Source organism: Periophthalmus magnuspinnatus, chromosome 9 (genome assembly GCF_009829125.3).
Source record: "Periophthalmus magnuspinnatus isolate fPerMag1 chromosome 9, fPerMag1.2.pri, whole genome shotgun sequence".
Taxonomy (NCBI): Eukaryota; Metazoa; Chordata; class Actinopteri; order Gobiiformes; family Gobiidae; genus Periophthalmus; species Periophthalmus magnuspinnatus.
The window spans coordinates 20,766,361-20,788,703 of NC_047134.1; the positions used below are offsets into that span (position 1 = coordinate 20,766,361).

General features: G+C 38.8%; 2 protein-coding genes across 2 annotated transcripts in view; one reads left to right on the forward strand and one right to left on the reverse strand.

Moving 5' to 3' along the window:
* LOC117376719 (olfactomedin-like protein 2A) overlaps positions 1-17,940 on the reverse strand; it is a 32,570-nt gene extending 14,630 nt beyond the window's left edge. The window contains exons 1-2 of the mRNA XM_033973241.2: positions 17,625-17,940; positions 3,292-3,555 (exon numbers count right to left, since the gene is read on the reverse strand). Coding sequence (XP_033829132.1) covers positions 3,292-3,555; positions 17,625-17,693 — 333 coding nt within the window. The 5' untranslated portion in view covers positions 17,694-17,940. The remainder of the gene's footprint in view (positions 1-3,291; positions 3,556-17,624) is intronic.
* A 1,445-nt stretch (positions 17,941-19,385) lies between these two features.
* nr6a1a (nuclear receptor subfamily 6, group A, member 1a) overlaps positions 19,386-22,343 on the forward strand; it is a 105,332-nt gene continuing 102,374 nt past the window's right edge. Inside the window, exon 1 of the mRNA XM_055224325.1 lies at positions 19,386-19,708. Within this exon, the coding sequence (XP_055080300.1) occupies positions 19,630-19,708 (79 nt within the window). The 5' untranslated portion in view covers positions 19,386-19,629. The remainder of the gene's footprint in view (positions 19,709-22,343) is intronic.

The window sequence follows — 22,343 nt, forward strand, 5'->3', positions numbered from 1 at the left end:
TTTTTGTTTTTTTGAAGTATATGAGTAGCATTTAGTCCACCAATCTTTTTAAAATCTCTTGGTCTATGCCTGTGTACTTAAAGGCCATGCACCTGATTTTTTACCAATGTATTTGAGCAAATTTGTCTTGCCCCAGTACAGATATATTGTATAAGCAGCTTGAGTTCAAAATAAGTCCACTGCATGCTGTCTGGATTTAATTAGAAAGCAATCAATAATCAGGAAAGGCACATAAGCATGCTAGATGTTGTTAATTTTATTGTCACAGCAAAACTCTGCTCTGATCTCTCAAAGTTGTGAAAACACTTAAAAACTCATCAAATCAGGTACTATTTTAACCAATAAAATGACTTATACGTATTAAATGCTGAATTGAGTTTGCAATCTCTAGTTGTGTTACAGTTTTACAGAGAAAACATGGCCTCCACCCTAATGTGTCATCAGTCTCCCAGGACACATGTAGCCTATTTACAGACTGAATTAGGAAAATCTGCCTGTGTCTATAAAATGGTAACAATTACATTTTGCAAGATGTGTTTGTCCTATGACCGGAAGAGTTGTTTGGTAAGGCAGGGCACCGTCACATGTTTGAGCTGGGTAAGTCATTATACAATTTACTTACTAAGTGTGGGTAGGGACTATACAAAGATTTCCCTATAAAAAGTGAATTTACAACCTAATATATACATTTATCTGTCTATGTCAATATGGTGGTGTCAAATACTATATCCTTAGTACACAATATTACAAAGAAAACAATAGTGATGGCCAGTGTGCTAGTAGGTGTGAGAACCATTATGCAGAAACTGTTTACCAATAGGTGTGTTAGTTTCAGTGTAGTGAACTCCTCCCTTCAGATAGATATAAGGCTGTGTCCACCAGCAATCTGACCAGAACTGAAGCAGCAGCTTGGAGGAGCGACAAAATGTCTTCTTTCTAAAACTTTTGTCTAGTTCATAGAGTTGAATTTTGCTTTTGCTATGGGTCGTACCTGGAAGACTGAGGGATTACACAGACAAAAATGTATGTTTCCATAATGTCATAGTTTGACCATTTGACCATAACTGTAACTAACATAACTGTACCACACAAGAATTTTTTTAAATAATGCTATGTCATAATACATTATAATATGGGAGACGTAAAACCATACAGCTTCATTGGGATACATAGATTCTTGTAGATATTGCATTTCCAAATTTGATGCTGATCATTTTGCGGTGAAAAGACTAAATACTCTCATGCTTTCTGGCTATTTATACTATGACAAGGGAAGATTGAATTCTGAATCGGAATCAAATGGACAAAGTTCAACACATTTGACCACTAATCCAAGTAGGCTGATAGGGACTGGCTTATATAAACACAGCGTAAATTCCACTCCCAAAAACTTGGACTAAAGAAACTACAATAAGGGGCATAGCAAAAGCTCTCAAAACTAATAACTATCACCATGCATCAGACTGAAACTGTTCTCACAAGATGACAGCTGTGGCAGACACAACTAAAAGTACCGTAAATTTCGGATTATAAGCCGCTACTTTTTTTCCACGCTTTGAACCCTGCGGCTTTTACAGCAGTGCGGCTTATATATGGAATTTTACTGGATAACGGACCCTGGGGGGCGCTCTCTAGCTGTAAACGTAAAAGTGAGACAGACGTGGGGAAAGATTCTGCTCTGAAGAATTCACTAGTTTTGATTTTGAACGATCATTTTGCGCATCATGAAATGGATATGATGCAGTTTTTAAGATAAAGAAACAGAAAGGAAACAGAGCAGGGGTCGGCCTTTAACACGCAAAGAGCCATTTGGACCCACTTTCCACATAAAATAAAACACTGGGAGCCGCAAATACTTTTTGACATCTAAAATGAAGATAACACTGTATAATAACAATAATGTAACGGAATAATGTAGGTTTTACTTTCACGGACAAGCCTTCTACACGTGGCAGATAAATATGGCAAAAACAACTTAAGTGCATAAAAAAATACAACTCACCAAACCGCTGCATCATGCATCGCGCTGATTATGTGATTATGTCTACTCTACTCCGCAGTTTCTTTAAAAAAACAACAACAAAAAAACTCGTAGCGTATCGTTTAATCCCAGGTGCTTATTCTCCATGTGCCAAAGCAGTTTTGAAGGTTTCATTGCCTTATTTGCTTTTCCCGTATGTTACGCAGAGCGGACTCTGTGCGTGAGAGTCACCTGTAGCGACAAACCCAGATTTTAAGTAGGCATTGTCTGTTAAATTTATCTTTCTTTTTCTTGGAGGTCGTAGTCTCCTCTTCTGGCTCCTCAGTTGTCCTTTTCCCCTTTGTTAAAAAGATCTCCAAAGACTTTTGTTTTGGCTCATTTTCACTCGCTTGTGGCTCTACTTTTGTGCGTCGTGTCTGATGTGTTATACGTGATACGTCACCGCGGAGACAAGAGCAGATAATATACTTGCTACTACATCAAATAGATTTCTGTGGCGATTTCCAGCAGGATTTTCATGATACATCTACGGACGAGCTTATTAGTGTGTCATTAGGGACGGGCCAAAGTTGCTCCTGACCCCTGTGCGCACAACGTCTGAAAATCAGGGCTCTTTACGCAGGACTGTGAGCTGTGTCTGTTAGTTCCCAAGCCACGCAGAGCCGCAGTATGAGGCTGAAAGAGGCGCATACGGCTCCGGAGCCGCGAGTTGCCGACCCCTGAAATAGAGCCACTGCACGTAAGCTCGACATCAATGAATCCAACTTGGTCAATGTAAAAAGACGACAAAAGTTTTCAGAGGAAATAAAAGCAGATTTTCCGTGTTGGTGCAGCTTTATTTTCTAAACCTGCAGATGTGTTCATCCCGTGTTGTTGTCGTGTTGGTGCCAATTTTCAGGCACAGTTTAAAAAAAAGCGTGTCGGTGCACCGTCTTTCTGTGTAAATATCTCATGTTACAATATGAAAACCTGCGGCTTTTATTCAGGTGCGGCTTATATATGTACAAAATTGATTTTCTCTTCAAATTTAGCTGGTGCGGCTTATATCAAGGTGCGCTCTGTAGTCCGAAATTTACGGTACTTGGAAACAATGTATTTATATTTATTATATGTAAAAAGTAAGATTAAACTCTCAAATCTTCAACTATATTACTTCATATCTTCTCCTTTCTGTGGTGGCCCATATAAATCCTCATAAGATAAATAAAATACTGACTCTCTTAATATAAACTTTGGTCAACTAAAACACCATCAGCTGATTAATTGACTGAAGGACCTACAGCCATAGCTCTTAGTGTCTTTTATCTGACCTTGAGCAGCTCGGGTGCCTGCTTCTTGAGCCGGTCCATTTTCCACTCGTTCTCACAGGGGTTGAGGGAGGAGGGGGGTGCAGTACAGGAACATTTACAGTCCGATCCGGAGCTGACCGTTTCCACCGTGTAGAAGTCCTCCACGCGCACAGCACCGCTTTTCAGACGCACACACGCATCCCGGGACAGGGGCCGCATGATGCACTTACACCTGCAGTCTGAGCCCTCCGAAGTCATCCGCACTGGCTCTGTCTCACCAAACACCTGCAATATGAAAGCGTGGATAGTCAGGATTTGTTTTGTTGCTATTGTAAAAAAAAAAAAAAAAAAAAATTTCTGTATTGTGACTTTGAGTAGGTTGTGATGAAATTCTAGAGGCTGTACCTGATTTCTTTCTGTGTAGTGTAGCAAAATCTGTTTTTAAGGTAGTAATAAGACCTCAGTGTACTGTCTGCATCCAGTTACAAAGCATTTTATCCTCTGAGAACCAGGAAGCGTGCTGTTAGTATGCTAGTTGTTGTTGGCATTACCATGACAGCAAAATTTCCCTCTGGCATCATGAAAATTGTGAAATGTGCTGCACTTTTAACCAAGATTTTTTTGTTAGGGTTCATCAAGCATTTTCTTTTTTTTTTTTTTAAGTCAGATGCCCATCCCGTTGCATTCAACCATTAGCATGACAGCAGTGGACAATATCCCAGGGGCAACAATATTTGAGAGGATATTCAACCTGCTACGTTTTGTTCTGAAGACAAAAGCTTAAAAATATTAGTTGACAGTGAAGGTTTTACGGTTTCCTTTTGTCCATTAGCCACACCTTTGACAATCTATTTTTGGTATCTTACATGCAAAAACGTACCCACTGCAGCCCGTAAGTAAGAGCAGTAGGTCTTTATTCATTTAGCTTGTATTGTTACTTCCCATACATTGTACCTGGACTCACTTATTCCATTATCCCCCACTGGACCTCTATGAATAACAAATCTTTTTATTTATTTATACAAAACAAAGCAAAGGAAGGAAAGTGATCTGGAGAGGTAACCACATGCATCCTGTCTTTACACAAATCCCATTAAAGTAGTGCATTACGATCTGAGCTGGGACTCCATTGTTGAACATGAGGGCTTTGGCACAGTCCACAAACAGGAAGAAGTGCCTGGCATCAACTAAATCACAATTTTCACTCAAGAATGTCCCTAGATTTATCGCCTGCTGATGAAACGGTCAAGAGGTAGACATCTGCTGAGATTATTTTAAAAAATGTACCTGTTTAAAATTACTTGGTTTGTACTCTGCAAGAGAAATACCTTGGATTTATTGAAAACATTATGCGTATGTTATGAAATGCATAAAACATCCTTCCATGTGAATACGAATTTTAAACTGCTTATGTAAGATGCATTGAAAATATATGTACTAGCTGAAAAAGGTGACAACCGAAGATAAATGGTAGCTTATGAGGCTTCTTAGAACGGTTACGTAACATCAAGAAGGCAAAAGGCTTACAAACCTAGATAGTTTTGAGCAAATGTTTGTATTTTTTTATGGTAGACATTGCCTCTCACAGCAAGAAGGTCATTTAAGGGTGGAGATTTCTTGTTCTCCATGTGTCTGGCTACAGTTTCCATTGGGTATTCTGGTTTTACACGTCAATTTTATAATATTAATAAAAACACTTGTATACTGCTCAAAGACGCATCACACAGTTCAAGATAGTCAAATCCCAAGTGAAAGAAACAGATAATAAGGGAGATGTAGTTAGCGCAAACAATTATTAACTACATCCTGTAGGGCCCTACACACCCAGGGGACAGCATCTTCTGCCGTCACGTGCACAAACAGGCTGCACAACAGCTTCTGCCCTGGCACAGATAAAAGGTCTGAAGGGATTCAGTCATCTATTTATTTATTTAATTAATGTGTTTTTATTGGTATAGAACAGGGGTGTCCAAACTATGGCTCAGGGGCAAAATGCGGCCCTCAGACCAGTTTTTATTGGCCCTCAAGCTCCCTGCTGAACCGGCCAAATTGATCATAAGCAGTACTTTTAACAGCAAATTAAACTATTTCTACCACTATAACCACAAACATCACATTGTCTTGTGATATAGACATAAAATGAATGTGTTTCAAGCTTTATTAATACACAGCGGCTCTGTCAAAGCTGTGTATAAAGAAAAAAATCACCGACCAGACTTTCCAAACATCTTGAATCCATAACACATTGTCTGTTCTTATCACATCCTCAATTCTCTTTAACAGTTCGATTCCAAGTAATTATGTTTCTCTCTAATCCTTCCATTCACAGTGAAACAAGGCCAATATATTTTTAATTTTTCAACGCACACATTTTTTATTTCATTTGAAGTCACGCCATTGGTGACAGTCTCAACCGCACACACACATGCTAACATTTTCAAAGAAACCGATGCTGTACCAAAAGCATTTTTCATTGATAAAGTACACCCCTATCTCCAAGAAGAATAAAGAACTGTGACAAAGAAAAATACGCCAAGACTAGTGATGTTACAATTGATTAAAAAAAAATGTTAACTTGACTTGACTTTTTGAACTACTTTATAACTTACAAATATGGGATGAGTTATAGCCAAATGTCAGCGCAGAAGGAACAAATTTGTATCAAGCTGAAAACATTATAGCACAATTAAAAGCTCAAATAACTACCATTTCCACATGGCATTTAGGATGGAGTGGCAAAGAAAGTGCCAAAATTATATGAACACTTTCAGTTAGTTGAATATAGTATTACTCAAGTATAAGTACAAAGTAGTGGTCCAAAGAATGAAAAAGTATATAACTACTACTTAAGTAAGAGCAAGTATTTCGAAGTTAATGCAATTGAAATAAATAAAAAAATACATAAAATCATATACATAAAGCCGTGTATTTTCATAGGACATATCATAAAATGAGAAAATAGTATTCAAAGGAACACAGTACATATCTATATCTAAAATACTCACCACCTCTGCTCCAGACCCACATGACCTCACCCGTAAAATGAAAGGATGTGGATTCGAACAAAAACTAGACTAGCTAAAAACACTACCCTCTTGAGTTTGGACAGTCATGTGGAGAAGTCCCCAAAGGTCAAGTCAAGTCGAAAGGTTCCCAAAGTGGGCTGCTCTAGCATGGACCTAAACAAAGAGGATAAGCTCCATCGAGTTGAGAATTTCTATTGAACCCTGAGTGATTTATGGGATTGGCAACCTTATCTTATCAGGACACCCACTCAGAGCTAATTCTAAAGACATTTTCTGCTCCCTTCTTGATGGATGAATTGATAACGATTTGTCATATTGGCCACCCAAGTTCTCGAAATCCAAAATACAATAGTTCCTTTATGAGTTTTTGCTGGTATATCATCTGAGTGAAAAAAGTCTGGCAGCTGTGGTTAGATCAAGTTTAAACTGGGAATTAAGCTTGCAGAAGTGTGATGGGATGTGGTCTGGACGAACAGTGTCTATTAAGTTTTAATGTTCGCAGCTGTTGTATGTTTTGAGAATAAAAAAATCATACTGGTGCCAGAAGCTTGTGTGTTGTTGCCAGGTGTTGATTCTCACTTTGCCGACTAAGCAAAAACCAAAGCAAATAATCAACCTGGGATTAATTAGAGAATAGATAATGAATTTCAAGAATTTCCAAGGTAAGGACATGCATAAGGAAGTTACACAATGCTCCATGGCAGTATATAAATATGGAGTGTTGATAAAGGATCCGGGTGCCACTGCAAATACATTAAACTATTGTATTTTTCATTTAACTACTTGTCTTTTGAAGCATATATATGTTAGACAGAAAAAAACACATAAAGAGATTAAGAAGGCTAAACCAAAAGGACATGAGGATACAGGCTGCATTATAACTCAGCAACCAGCAATGCATACTGCCCTCGCATCGTTGAGCAAGACACTACACTCACTTTAGACAGTGGAGACACTTGTATACCAATCCAAGTAGTGTTTTTGTTTATTCTGTCGTCACAGCTCGTCATTATGTAAGTCCACTTAATGTTGAACCAATGGAGATTTTAAGATGTTTTACTTGAGATAGGATTCAACAATATTCTAACACTACAGTGAGATAAACGTATTTACCAGGAGTTGCACAGCATTTAATTAATTTGAATCATTTGTTGATTTTCCATATTAATATTGTTTTGGACTAATGCATGTATGTTTTGGATAATGATCAATTTATGACATTTGATCTGGATTTCTACAGCTGGGAGGTAAAACAGCTTTAGTTAATTATCTGATTAACTTTATCTATTCTCTGATTAAACACCTTTCAAGTCAATCTTGTAAATCTTTCACTTTGAAGAACAACTGCAGCAGAATCATCAGCCTCCACAACTTCTCCATCTCCTCTTCTTCACCACCAAGTCTTTACGCCTTGATGATAAATGCATTCTTCAATAAATCAACCATACTCCCGTTTCATTACATCGCTAACATCTTGCCTGGTTTAACGTTCTACAGTTCAGTACTGCATTTCCTAAAGTTTCTGCCTTCATAGTATATGGAGTTGAACATGCAGATTTTGATTGTACATGGCACGGATGCACGGTGAACAATATCCCATCTGACAGCAGGATTAGCGAAGGTGAGGGTGGAGAGGGTGGAGGGGGCCGGCTCATTAGTGGAGGAATGCAGACATCTCCTCAGAGGCTCGGAGCACCAGAGGAGGGGGTCCCGAACATGGCTGGGGTCCCGGGACAATCCATGTCAAATGTACAGGGGCCAGTTGACAAATGATCCCGCCACATGAAAACACAGTGGATTAGCAGATTAGACGTCTTTAGGGGTCCGGTCCCAGTGAGATACCATTGTAAGGCTTTGACTTAAGCAGCTTTACATCACACAAGTCAGATGAATTCCTGTCAGATTGGCTTCTGTTTGGTCTTTTGGTAACAACGACCAAAGCTGTGTTTCCCAAACCTATTCTGACCTGACTTCCTGCCCTGGTATAAAGTCACTGTGGAAAGGTTGGGTCTTGAGCAGAAAGAAAGAGAAAGAAAGACATCCCGGACATGTCAGTTTCCATAAATAAAATGATATTAAAAACTTGAACCTCACCTCTAGTGATTAGTTCTTATAACTGAGGAGTTGGTGGTTCGATCCCAGCTCTGGCCAGTGTCCTTAGGCTGTTATGTCTTTAAGTTAACACATCTTTTATGAATGTGGTGTGTATGTGTGTGTGTGTGGGGGGGGGGGGGGGGGGGGGGGGGGGGGTGTGCGTGCGTGTGCGGGGGTGTGTATGTGTGTGTGTGTGTGGGGGGGGGGGGGTCTGAATGATTGTTTGTGGTCTGGGATGTTGTTGGTGCAGACTGACAGCTCCATTTTTGTCAGTCAAGTCAAGGCCAGCTGTGGTTAAAAGGAAGCTTGCCTGGTTGTGTGTTGCGCTGTGGAGTTGAGTACGGCGCTGAGCAACCCCATCAATCAAAGTTCCGCATTTACTTGAACTTTAGAAATACTGTTCAAATTGGACTAGGCTAGAAATGTGGTCACGTGTAAATATGGTGACTGAGGAGTAGTTGGCAACTAAACCTCCATCTTGCATGTGAAAGAGTTTGAATTTGTGTCTTGGAGCTGTACCACCTCCTACTTCTTGTCTAATCACATACACTACAATGCCCAAGAGCCCATGCCAGCTGCCCCACGGCATGGGAACTGCTAGCACAATTAAGCCTGCAAATAATTAAAAGTACTGGAGATTTCACGCATGATTTGTCTTCCCAAATAAATCTTAGCTGCCGACCTCTCAAGTGCAGTCAAGTTTTGGGTCACAGAGGAAATGAACTCACGTCTGCACAATGGAAGGAAAGGGGTCCGGTGTCCCGCATTGAAGTCCATTAGATCAAGTGGAGTAGGCTAACTGCTAACATAGCCTGACAGCCATCAAGCTAAAGAGCGATTGTGTTGGTGATGGCAGCAGACATGAGTGATCGAAAAGGCTTGTTAGAGTCTAAGTTAGTGGACATGGGTGCATTTAAAGCCGTGCTCACATAAACAAGGAAATCCTCCACATTCTGAGTTGTGCCCGTGGCTAATTACCGTGGAAACCAAATGATGAGGAGGGCAGAGAGGGTAGGTATTGTGGGGCCACTTCGGAACAAAACCATGAGATTTTATTAATGTTTTTTTTTTTTTTTTTCCTCACAACAGTCTAAACAGCAATCAAATCTCAATCCTGTGAATTAGAAAAAAAATCAAATCTAGAAACTAATTCCTACAAAAAAAACAGTATGAAAAGTACTAGAGCAGGTATCTATACTAGGAATCATCTTGATCTTATTTGAAAGCAGTAGAATTAAAGAAACTATTATCATTATTAACTGAGGGTCAGTGATAGGATGGCTAGATTTTCAGACAACAACAAGTGAGCACGAAGCCAAAATAAAGAACTGGACTTCCTTCTTGACATGGTTTGCAAAATCAAAGTATTCTCATCAAGGGAGATATTGTAGATAGTATCAAATGGCCTGTCCTTACAGATTCGACCCAGTTCAGAAAGTTCAGAAAGATTCTTACCAGGAAAAAAACAAACAAACAAACAAAAATAAATAAATAAAACAACCTAAAATCCCTCTCAACACGAACCCCTGTTGGTTTGCTCATCTAATTAACAAAGCTTATGATAAACAGCGTGTCAGTACATTGTCAGGATTAAGTCGACACAGAGAAAGTCACCAGTGAATGTATCAGGAGAAACAAAGGCTGTAGGAGCATTAGCACAGGGATGTTAATGGACCCTACACAAAGCTCGTCAGGCACTCGCAGATTCTCAGGGTACACTTCTACATTCCTCAGACGTTTGAGTGAAATCAATAATAAGCTATTTATAAAGATGCCAATAAAAAAATAAAAGGACAGATGGATTGAATGAGAGATGGAATAAGAAGTGCTTAGCTGGAAAAAAAGGAAAAACAAAAATGAAACATAATGGTTTGCTTGAATGTGTTAATTGTAAATGCAATAAGGCTAAAGTGAAATATAAATACAAGTGATCCTATGCAACATTTTTCAACCATATGCGCATTTATTTATTTTCAATGTTAATCAGAAGTACAGAACCATGCGTGGTAACTAGGGATGGGAAGATATACGATAATATCATTAATCCCCATCAAAAATCGTCTGTTGCATTTTTTAATAATCGTGATCGTTGCACACGATTATAATCGCCTTAAAGGCACCAGACTGTCTCATGTTTCCGGTTTCAACGCAATGTTCAGATGTTAGTTCTGGTGTTTGTCCACAAGGGGGCCCTCTATGATAGCAATAAAACGTGTTAGCTTCTGTGCCGATTCATGGCTCGTGGGCAGACAGGGGATCTGCATCTGGATGACGCCACACATTTATATCCTCCATTCAAGAAGGTGATGTTGGATGTGTGGAATTATTATGGCTTTGAAACACAAAACCAGCAAGTAGATGAGCCACTGATCTGCAGAGCTTGTTGGAAAAAAGTTGCGGCTCCAAGGGCAAACACGAGCAACTTACATGCACATTTATAAGACAACCATCCTGCATTGTTTGACAAACTTGAGCAGAAAATATCCATCATAAGTAACATACCATGTGAAATAAACTATTGAATGTAGTTGATGTTAGTTTGGATTTGTATGGTACTTTTGTGTCAACTTTGCTATCGCTAGGTTAGCACTAACTAAATAGCATCTTGCGGAGCTGGTGGCTGCGATGCCAGCATATACTTTATCATATCCTTTTTCTAGGGGGTTTCTCAGGTTGGTTCATGTGTTTGTTTGTTTTTTTATAGTCAAGAGTTATATAATTGACACATTTATTAACACAACAATGCCATCTGGACTCATTTATCCACACATATGTTCTCAATTTATTGTTAATTTCACTTGCAACAAAACACAATAAAAGTGATTGCTCAGACACCTGAAAATTCTATGGTGATTGATGTTTGAGTGACATAAAATAAATAAATAAATAAATAAATAACATATATCGACGTTGGTTTAATAATTATCATGATAATATCATTCATCACAATTATTTTGGTCAAAATAGTCTAAAAATCGTCCCATCCCTAATGGTGACAAGTGCACCAAATACATCAATAATTGTGGAGATTCTCACACATCCAGGTCAAATTGAAAACAAAATGTTCCTCAACACACACAAATAAACAATGACACATTGATGATAATCTAGAAGAAGTAAATACAATGAACAATGTGGTTCTGGTGTTTATTTAAATGTTAACTACAATGTAATTCATGTTGCAATGATTAGCACATGTTGATAATTCAGTCGCAAACAGTAATCATTGATATTACTCACAGCAGTGACCGCAAATGTGGCTGGAATGAGAGACACTGCCAAAGCCTTTTTTCCAGATGATATGTGGTATAGCAGATGTTTGAGGATGCAAAAATAATAATAATTACTTTTCTTGTTATTGTTTTTTATTTGTAGCTCCTTGACTCCCAAGTGTTGTTACAAGCTGCAACAAATTAATGACAGGGTATTTTAACACATATCAGTGTGCTCTGTAATGCTCCCCCAGTGCGTGCTAGATTTATTTATTTTTTCAGTTTGGTCTGCTCATCATTCACCACAAATGCCACCATGAACCATGTGAGACAAAATAAGCCAAGAGGCTCCAAGCAAACATGCTCAGCTGTGGCTTAATATACAGTGAAGGTGATGTGCGTTGGTGGCAGCAGAGACAAAAGTCTTTTTGAGCGTCACACAGACAGACAAAGGCTTCACACTGCAGGCCAAATCCTTTTTTTCATATGAGACCTGTATGTGATTTTTTCATGTCGATGTGAACAGCTCAGTTCTGATATTTTTCAAATCCGTCCCAGTGCTCATTTGTATGTGGTCATAAATCCAATATGTGTCCGATATTACGGCAGTCTAAACGCTCATGTCGCATTCATTCCACTTACATGTCATCACTCCTCGAAATGGTAGAAAAGCCCCACAGACTGCCATAACCAAAATCCTTCCCCTCTTCCTTCTTGATATGCTTTGCAAAATAATTTGATTAAGTTAATGTTGGCTCCAGTTGCTCAAATAACTTGAAATAGCCACAAATGCTCCAAGACTGAGACGAATCAGGAATATGTTTATTTCCGCAAACACAACACGTTGCGTGCTACATTGTGTGACGTTGTGTTCTGTTGTGCGCATGCGGATCACTGTACGGCCGCATTCCATTCACATTAGGGATAAATAGCAGTCACATTTTTGTTATAATGTGAACAACTACATTAAAAAATCAGATACAAACAAAAAACACGAATTGGGCCACATACTCTGCAGTGTGAATATAGCGTAAGGTTTAACTGCACCATCAGAGGCAAGAGTGTCTCGCTGATATTAAGTGGACCAATTTCCCTGCAGCACCCATTCACACAAATATATGTGATTCAAACCCTTTTTTGATCCAATGCTAACCGAGCAGAGTCAGAGCAGACTTTTAATGTGCTCTGAAGTGCGGCTGTCATATTCACACTGGCCCAATTGCATCGTTCTCACAGAAAAACCTCTTTTATGCTCACCTAACTATGAAAAAACACCCTTAAAGAAAATAGTGTGGTCCTGACTTCACTTATGGTAAGCGTGAAGTTGCTGTGAAGGTATTCTGAAGTCTTTTGAACTTAGTTGACTTATTTGCAGCTTTATTAAAACAAGCTACAAAAAGACAAGGATAACATATATCAAACATCCAATTAAATATTTTAAATAACAGAATAGAGAGCTCTTTCTATTCATGTTTATAGTTATTGTATATATTGCAACATTTGAACTTCAACCACAACATATCTGACAGGTCACTGTAATATCTCAGAATATCATCATAAAAGAGATAATAAAAGAGATACTCATTTTTGTCAACATAGCCCACCAACTCTCTGGTGGTCCTGCCTCTGGTTTTACTGTCTAGTCTTTTTTCCTGTGTCAAGTCAAGTCTTTGTTTACTTGGATCAGTTTATATTGAAGTTGATTCTTAATTGATCCTTGGTGTGACACTTTGTGGATTAGATCTCCAAGAGTTCATCATATCCACATACGATTTTAATTTAAATTTTGCATGTCCATCCAACTGGAGTAATTTATCATTGTTATGACCTGAGAATTTTGAGATAAGCATGTTTCTGTTGGCCTCAATAATGATAATTTTGACATTCACCATGTATCACGCAGCTACAAATGTTGCTAAACACACACTTAGTCTTTCTGCAGCTCCATAGAGATTGAAGGGTCATGACCTAACCCTGGGTTTATCTAGTTTTATGTTACTGAAACGGGTTGTGCATGGTGGGATCATTTGAAGTCACCAATCTATCTTGTACTTTTCAAAAATATGATCTCTATTTCACTACTCCTGTTTTGGGGCAGTGGAGAGAAAGTGGTGAATATTTGAGGAGAGTCAGATACAAGTAGGACATGTATATACTGTATATAGTCATATGTCAACAAGGTAATATGGAAATCACTTGAAGATTTAGCAAAATGTCATAAGAAGAATAGAAAGATGCAGTTTGTTGCTTTTGGCACAATAGTTGAACCTCGACCAAGAGACCTACAGGCAAGTTTTAGCACATTAGCAAAATATAATCTGATTAGAATTATACCTTTCAATCCATATCACCCACACCAATAATCAGGCTGGTTCAAGAGCTGCAATATTAGCCTTACTTCTCTTTCTTAAAGCCATGTTTGTGTTATTGTAGGTCTGGTGGTAACAACAGTTCAACAGAAAAAAATGTAATCTTGTGCCAACCAAACTGCAATTCACAAGAAGTTTCGGTATATAGAGCGACCAATTCCCTCAACACATGCTTTTAGATAGACAGACGGACAGAAAAAATAAATATCTACAGACAAAACCACAACAAAAAACAGTCAGATGATAATTCAGTGAGCTATCATTGGAATGCATGTTGTCCTTATCAATTCCTTTCCACTACAAACTTCCACACTTTGCACTGACAGATAACATTAACACTTCATCAAATCATATCATCTGCAATTAACTGCTGGGGTGTTGGCATAACATAACTTGATGAAATATCTCTCCGAGCTCCGTTCTTGCCCAGGAATGAGGCGTACAACCGGCATCAGTTTGTTGTCTTTTTCTCCGTAGCCCTGCCGTGACCCTATGCCAATTGTTCATAGTGTTTACATCCAAAACATGGGGCAGGTGCATGCGCCCATTCCCACGCCACCCCGGGGTGCTCTCAATGCTCCCTCAGTGCCTCATTAATGCCAGTGAAATGCCCCCAATGAAAGAAGAGGAATTGGCAAGACCCGTGTGAGGAATCGAGCTGGTGTGAAGATAATTAACTAATAAATTGAGGCATTATGTAAAAAACAGATACATTATGATATGTTTGCTTTAAAGGCACTGCACATGAGTGTTGCGATCTTAAAAATAACTATGGTAATCCTCATTTCACCACGATGAGTTTATAAGCATGTTCCACAACTTCACGAGACCAGCCCAAAGTTAGCATGCTAACGTTGCACTTCCTGGTTCTCAGACGACAAAGCACTTTATAATAAGCAGCACACAGAGGTTTCATTTTGACTTTAAGAGCTGTTTTCACCAGGGCTAATGTGTTTTATCACGTTAACTAAAAAAAACATGAATTAATTCTTTTGTCGCACGTTAACACAGGTCACATGTATCAGTCAAAAAACACAGGATCAAAGAGTCCTGCTCAGGGCTGTGAGCCGCTGAACTCACCCTTTCCTCTCTCTCTAAGCTCAGCACATAACACACTGCCAGCCTTCTATTAGGCTCATAGTGAGCAGAAAAAAGCAGGCTTTTCGATTAAAAAAAAAAGGAAAAAAAAGGGGGTTCAGCTTAAAGAGGCTAAATAATAATCCAATCAAATATTTGAATGTAACATTAGAGGAATAATAAAATAGGCTAATACTGAGCTGTTTTATATTACTTGGATTTCATTTTTAAATAACTTCATCCCAGATACCTTGATAAATCATATCCAAGTCAAAACAGCTAATTTTGGGTGAATACTACAGTATATATATATATATATATATATATATATATATATATATATATATATATATATATATATATATATATATATATATATATATATATATATATATAGAGAGAGAGAGAGAGAGAGAGAGAGAGAGAGAGAGAGAGAGAGAGAGAGAGAGAGAGAGAGAGAGAGAGAGAGAGAGAGAGAGAGAGAGAGAGAGAGAGAGAGAGAGAGAGAGAGAGATTTAGGAGCCAAAACAGCCTTATTATATTGTTTTTGACGTTTATGTGAGATCAATCACAGTTTATCACAATTTAAACATGAAATTAATCATGATTAAACATCGTTATCGCTGTCCACCTCTTGTTTTCACCTAATAGCTGTACTGGAGCAAGACAAATTTCGCTAAACTACTACTTTGTCCTTATAGTCTAAACTGAACATTTTCACTCATTCATAAAATAAAGACTATATTAAGAGAGCATTTACCCCTGACCTAAGGGAACTTGAGTCTAGGTCTGAACACTGCATTGGTGCCATTGCAGAATCAGATCAGTGCCTTGGAAGAACTCTTTGTATTCATGTGTGCATGTGCAGGCCCCACAACTGCAACAAACTTTATATAGTTAGTAAGTGTAACTGGGTGTTTAATTAACCATTCAAGACACTTTTGAATTACACTAGTAGTTTGGCAATCAAGGGCACCCTACAGCATTACACACAGGGCCCTCAAAACGCTAGAAACGCCCTGATCAAATAAACAGGTATGCACAGCTCTGCACATGACAAAATACAGATATCCCAGATACAATGAGAGCATATATAACGACACATGACAGCTGACAGTAATCATACTTGTAAAGATGCCTGTATTTTGCTAGAACAATCTTGTGATCTAAACAAAAGGCACCTGATGTACTGCAGTGACACTGTTAGCAGCCATAGCAGGAATTCCTTTACTTTTTATATTCCTCCTCCAAATATGGGAAAAGCTTTTGGTCCAACAAGAATGAATTACGTGCTACACCTCCTGACCTCTTTATCAAGCACAGAACTTAAACTTAATGCACAGTCCATTTTGTGCATTTATTTACTGTGCATTGATCTAACTGATGGTGGCTCTTAATGCTACAATAAAACTAAGACCAGAAGACTTTGTGAACTCTTCCTCTGATGCAGGTGAAAGCATGTCTGCCACTTTTCTGCTCCATTGCAGCTGCAGCAGTGTGTGACCGACTGTTTTGCAAATGCCCTTGATGTGCACTTCAGGTTCCACAGGGATACTATAACAATAAAGAAATACCATATTGCAAGTATGTCCTAATAATCTTATAGAGGAGATCAAATGAACAAGAAACTAAGCCAAAACTAAAAGTTGGAAGGTTCATTGTGAAAGTGAGATGTTAGTCATTAGCCTGGAATGGTCCACAGTATGGTATATTTCACTGTGAGCGGGATTGCTTCTCCACAGTTCTGGCTTGTCACCTGTTTGTCTTCATAAGAGAAACAGGTTTAATGCCATACTGTAGAACATTCCTGACAAAGCAATGGTAACTCCTTGAAGATAAATCACTCCTCCACCACAAAATTTTATGGTTTTTTTCTGCTATGTTTTTTTTCTGTGTCTGTAGCACTCTGAGATTTCTTTGAAATGTAAAGTGCAATACAAATAAAATGTATTATTATTATTATTATTATTATTATTATTATTATTATTACAAAATGTACATACCTTTAACAAGAAATAAATAGTTGACAATAATAGTTGACAGAATTGTAATGTTATATAATATGCCTAATATGCCTAATGCTTGGACCATCCCTTTAAATACAGTTGCATCACATTAGTGCGTGGACATTTATTGGGACGGTGCAGTTGTGATGATATTTGCTCTGTTTGGGTGGTTGGTTTGTTGCAGTGAGTCTGAGGGGAGAGTGAGAGGTTACTGAAGTCCAACAGCTGTTCAAACACGGGACAGCTCCATATTACAGTAACCCCTCCGGACTGTGCGCAAATCCAAAATGTGTGTGTGTCCCTATCCCACTACTACACCTATCATTAAGAAGCCCGCAGAGCCTATTGTTAACCTGTGTCAAATATACAAAACTGCACATTGAAGGGATTGATGTTAAGTATAAAATAAGACACATGGCAAGGGACATCTGCGCGCGTAAAACCGTAAATGTAAGGTGTGGGATCTTTGGATAAGCGCTCATGTCACGGGTTTTTACGTTCAATGGTCTAGTGTCAGGACAGATTTTTTATTTTATTTCAGCCAAGTGATGTAAGTTGAAATTGTCTTACCTTGCTGTGCGCGCTTGCATCCTTACACAAAACGAGAAGACAAGCGATCAAGTTGGTATATCTCCACATTTTGTCGATCTTGTTGCGTGCGTAAAAGTTCAAACAACCCGGTAAAACGCCAGAAATGAACGCGTTGGACTGGCCCCGTGCTGGTCTACTTTAGCTCCATGTTTGGCCCGTGTGCAGAGGAGATGGTGTGTCGGGATGGAAGTTGTCTGCTATTGCTGCCCCACGCGCGCGCTCTCATCCGCCATGCGTCAAGGGAGGGGTTTACTCCACATACACGAACTTAGAAGCCGAGCTACAGGCAATGATTATAGGTCCTACCTGCTGCTGCTATGCGTGGCACACATATAAACAGCAACTGAGCTGTGCTGCTGATGATTAATGCGCGGTTAAAGGATTTGGGCGTTATTTTAGTCACTTATTGTTGTATTCCAGTTCACAAGCTGAACTGCAAGCAGATGCAAAATGATAACTCCACATCCCAACTCCAGATAAATACGTGCAAACATGAGAAAAGGCAGGTTAACCATGCAAAGTGATTCAAATCTGTAAAATACTAATTATAATAGAGCATTAAGTGACAATCTGGTGCCCAGGTGACTGTTTATCAAGAGTAATTCATTGTTTACCAATATTATCGTGTATATAAAGCTTTATCATATGTTAATTACGATTCTCTGATAAATCTTAGAGCCTTTTTGAGTTGTTACTGTTTTTACATGAAGCCACTGTAATAGGTATTTGAAAACATATATATTTTAAAATATAATCTGGACTGAGACTCAGACTTGTAATTCAAGACTGCACTAATGAGGTAGGAGAATGATTAGCAGGTCGATAAGCGCCATCTAGTGGACAAATTGTGCTTTACAACTCAAAACCAACAACTTGCTCAGAACCAGGTCTACTTTTTTTTAAATAATAAAAATTCCTTCTAAATCTTGGATGACACATTATGATTAACAATTGACACACAGTACTTTGATGATAATCATTATTGTATTATTGTTTTAACCCATGGGGCTCACATCATTTTGTGTACAGATAAATTAATTACTGTACATATACTTTTGTTAGTCATATTTGCATTGACTATTGACTTGCAGCTGACCACTGACTAACATACAATACATGCATCATCTCCTACCTTTGCCATAGTCTTTCATTTACCGCAAGGTGGAGCTATATTATTGCGTGCCCACTTGAGGATGTTATGAAACTACTGGAACTGCTTAGAGGATTCTTGTCTTTCAGGTTTAATTCATTTTGAAACTACTAAACCAGTCAGCACGCTTCCATTACACATGACGATCACATGGGTTGCACTACTATTGTTTTATTTTATGAGATGTAAACATATCTATTGCTAAAGTCACTGTGTTTCTAATGGTAAACTTGCATATGGTAGCTGAGAAATGTAATTAAAATGTAATTAAAAAATAGTTTCACTGGAGAGTTTAGCGCAGAACTACATTTACCACAGCGCCTCTCCACAAACTTCATGCTGTGGTGCCTTCAAAACTTATGAGGCGTTTCGTGTGTTGGAAGAGTTGGAAGAAGCGAATAGTCAAACTTCCAACCCCTTTAATACCACGTCCAGTGATGCTGATCCACGTATTAAATAAACGATTTTTTTTTTTACTGGGCATAATCTTCAGAATTTAGGGTTGAACGTTTTCTGGAGATTTCCCCACTAAGAGACTTCAGCCTATGTGTGTGAAAGCTACACATCCCATTCTCCCTGGGGCCCTGAACGCACCGTGTTGGGGGTGTGGATCCTGGCTGTGGCGTTCAGAGCTACAGCATGGGACGCACGGAGCAGTGAGCCAGCCAGGACGAGGAGTGCTACGAGCCGCTACATTCAACTTTACCCCCGTCTCGCGACCCTCTCCACCGTCCACAGCAGCAGCACCGGGCCGGTCCTCCAGCTCAGGGTCGAGTTTGGGCTTTGACTGGCGGCGAGAGGCGACTTTCAGCTGCTGACCCACACGGGCTCGGCATGTTTGGGAGGATGGAGGTGGAAAAGCGGACCAACAGCTTCGACTACGCGGACAGGAGCAACGCCAAGTCCGTCAACGGTGAGTAACAACACTTATCCACTTCTTTAATGCCTTTATCCTGTACTTTTTAGTTTTTAGTAAGGTTTTATGTCTTATTTTAAGCTTGACAACACCTGTTGTAGAACTAGGGTGTTCGCTGGTCTCTTACAGTAGTGTAGCAAATCCTGGAACAAATAAGCTAAAGCTGAGCTGGGATGCTTTGCGCATGGCTCTTATGCGTAATTTAGCCGCCAAAGTAATTCATGGCACTAGACTACGGAAGCCCACGAATCTACAGTGCAATATGAAAGCGGTGTGTTCTCGGCTTCGCGGAAAGACACGCAGCGCGCGGTTTCACTGTCAAGTCCTGACACCTGGAAGTAGTAGGCCCACTACATGTCCACACATGACCCTCTGTGTGCTGCTGCCCGCGCGGCTCTGGAGCGCACGGAGCATCTGATACTTTTTCCAGATTATTTGTGGCTTCCTAAAATGAAGTATTTGTTTATTTAGTACATTTCAAACTCTGTTGAAAAATGTAATAAATCAAGCTAAATTGTGTGCGTAAAGTCCCTAAATACTGGCAGGTCTCCTCATTTGTGTTTGTTCTATAGCCTATGTGTTATTATTCAAAGAATCCAAATGCTGTTACATGTTGCAATGGGTTGTGTTGTCCTTCTCTTTGATGCATTGCTGTTTGTTTCGCGTGTGATATCGAGCTGTTGGGAGCTGGGGTCGGAATGTTTTTATTTGGTGGTGGTCAGTCAGGCTCGAGGAGGTCGTAAAAGGTGAACTTTTGAACTTGGAGACCGCCCCGGGGCCATCAGGAGCTTTAAAGCCCCTGAAATCCGGTGTTGCTGGCGCTTGTGTGAATATAAAAGATGCAGATGAAGGCAAGGCAGCGCCACAATGCCTCTAATTGCCCTTTTATCCAGGTGTGACCTTCACCTGGCGCAGATTTAAAATCCCACTTCTCAATTTGCACATTGCTCATGCAGTGTCTGCTTTTACATGAACTGTAAGAAAAAACTGTTTATATACCGTAAAGAGCTGACAGCAAAATGTGGCCAAAGCCGTATATTTACACCTGTAAAGAGAACATACTTAGCGTAAAGTATTTTACCATTACTATTTTTATTTTTATGACCCACTATCATTGTTGATTTTACTGCTTCTTTACCGTTAAAGGTTATTGTGCTTTTCAACAATAAAATATTCTTACACAGTAGCTTAGAGACAATCACTTTTATTTAAAATGCAACAATTCTACAATAAATGTCATCACAAATAATCAGTTTGATTGCAGGGCATGTAAATATTTCATCAAACACTAAAATATGTTTCAAAATAGACAGTGAATTTAATCCTTTGACCATGTACTTCTTGTACAGGTCACATATTTCACTTCTAAGTCTCATTTACATAAAGTTGCTTTTGTATTAACTGGACACATTTGACACAATGCATGTTATAGTGTTGTCTTATCTCTATGATTTACCATGTAAAAATACACAAAATAAAAATATTTTACCTTTAGTAAAACTCCCAAGAGCTTCTGTGCACCTGAAAGCAAAAAGCACAATCATTAATCCAAGTGTTCCTATTTTACAAATAAATGCCACCACAAAAACAAAATCAAATGACAACAACTTCTACATAAAATCCAGGGTCCTGCCTCTCCCACATGTGTTTTAACATGAAGCAGCAGAATTTAAACACAAGCTCTAAGTTACAGTAGTGACCAGTGATATTGAATATAATCAGTTAATAAGTTAATAAGACATGTCCTTGTTTGTAATGTACTATCTCTGTAGTTTATTTGTTTGAAACAGAATATTTCCCCTAAAACCATTTGTAAATGTAATTCAGTGTTTTAAAGTGTTATTCACCAGTTAGTCTATTCGTGTGTAGTTGAGAGAGGAGGATCAGCTGACCACTCGCCACAATGCAGCTGATATCTGGAAATCAACACAATCAATAATTTGTACCTTTTCAACAGTGACGGCTTTGACCCAAGTCAGACGGCTACTAATACAATGTACAGGAGTTTTCTCTGAAAGAAGGTGACACATTATATGGCTGCAATATGATATTAAATTTTACCAGGGCATTACTTTGGGTAATATTCAGCAGATTTATTGACTGTTCTGGGCAACTTGAGTTTGTCACATTGATTCTGAGAAGATGACAGGAAACATTCACATGCAGTACACTGATTACATTAAACAAGATTACATAAAACATCAATATGCCTATTTACACATTTCAAAATACATTTTTTGTTGTAATTCTAAAATTAAGTAATGATAATGCAATTTTTATTCAATATTTTTCTGATCTGCTAAATGTGGTTTATTATAGAAACATGACAAGAAAAAGACGCATCTCTTATGTGTTAAATTATCTTTCTGATATTTCTCATCTAAATGACTATCTCCAGATAAAGGCAGTTTCCAGTTCGTAGTGTTTCTCACATAACCACATTTAAAAACAAACTCAATTTACATTGATTTGAGAATTGACCAGGAATTTAGCCAATCCCCTCCATCCCGTAGTGTCCCTGTGGGTGGTTGTTTTAATACAATTTAAGTCATTTGGAGAAAATCTACAGGGACAGGTTTGAGGTTGAAATATTTGTTTGGCTTTTGGCCTTGGGCCACATCCTTTTAACATG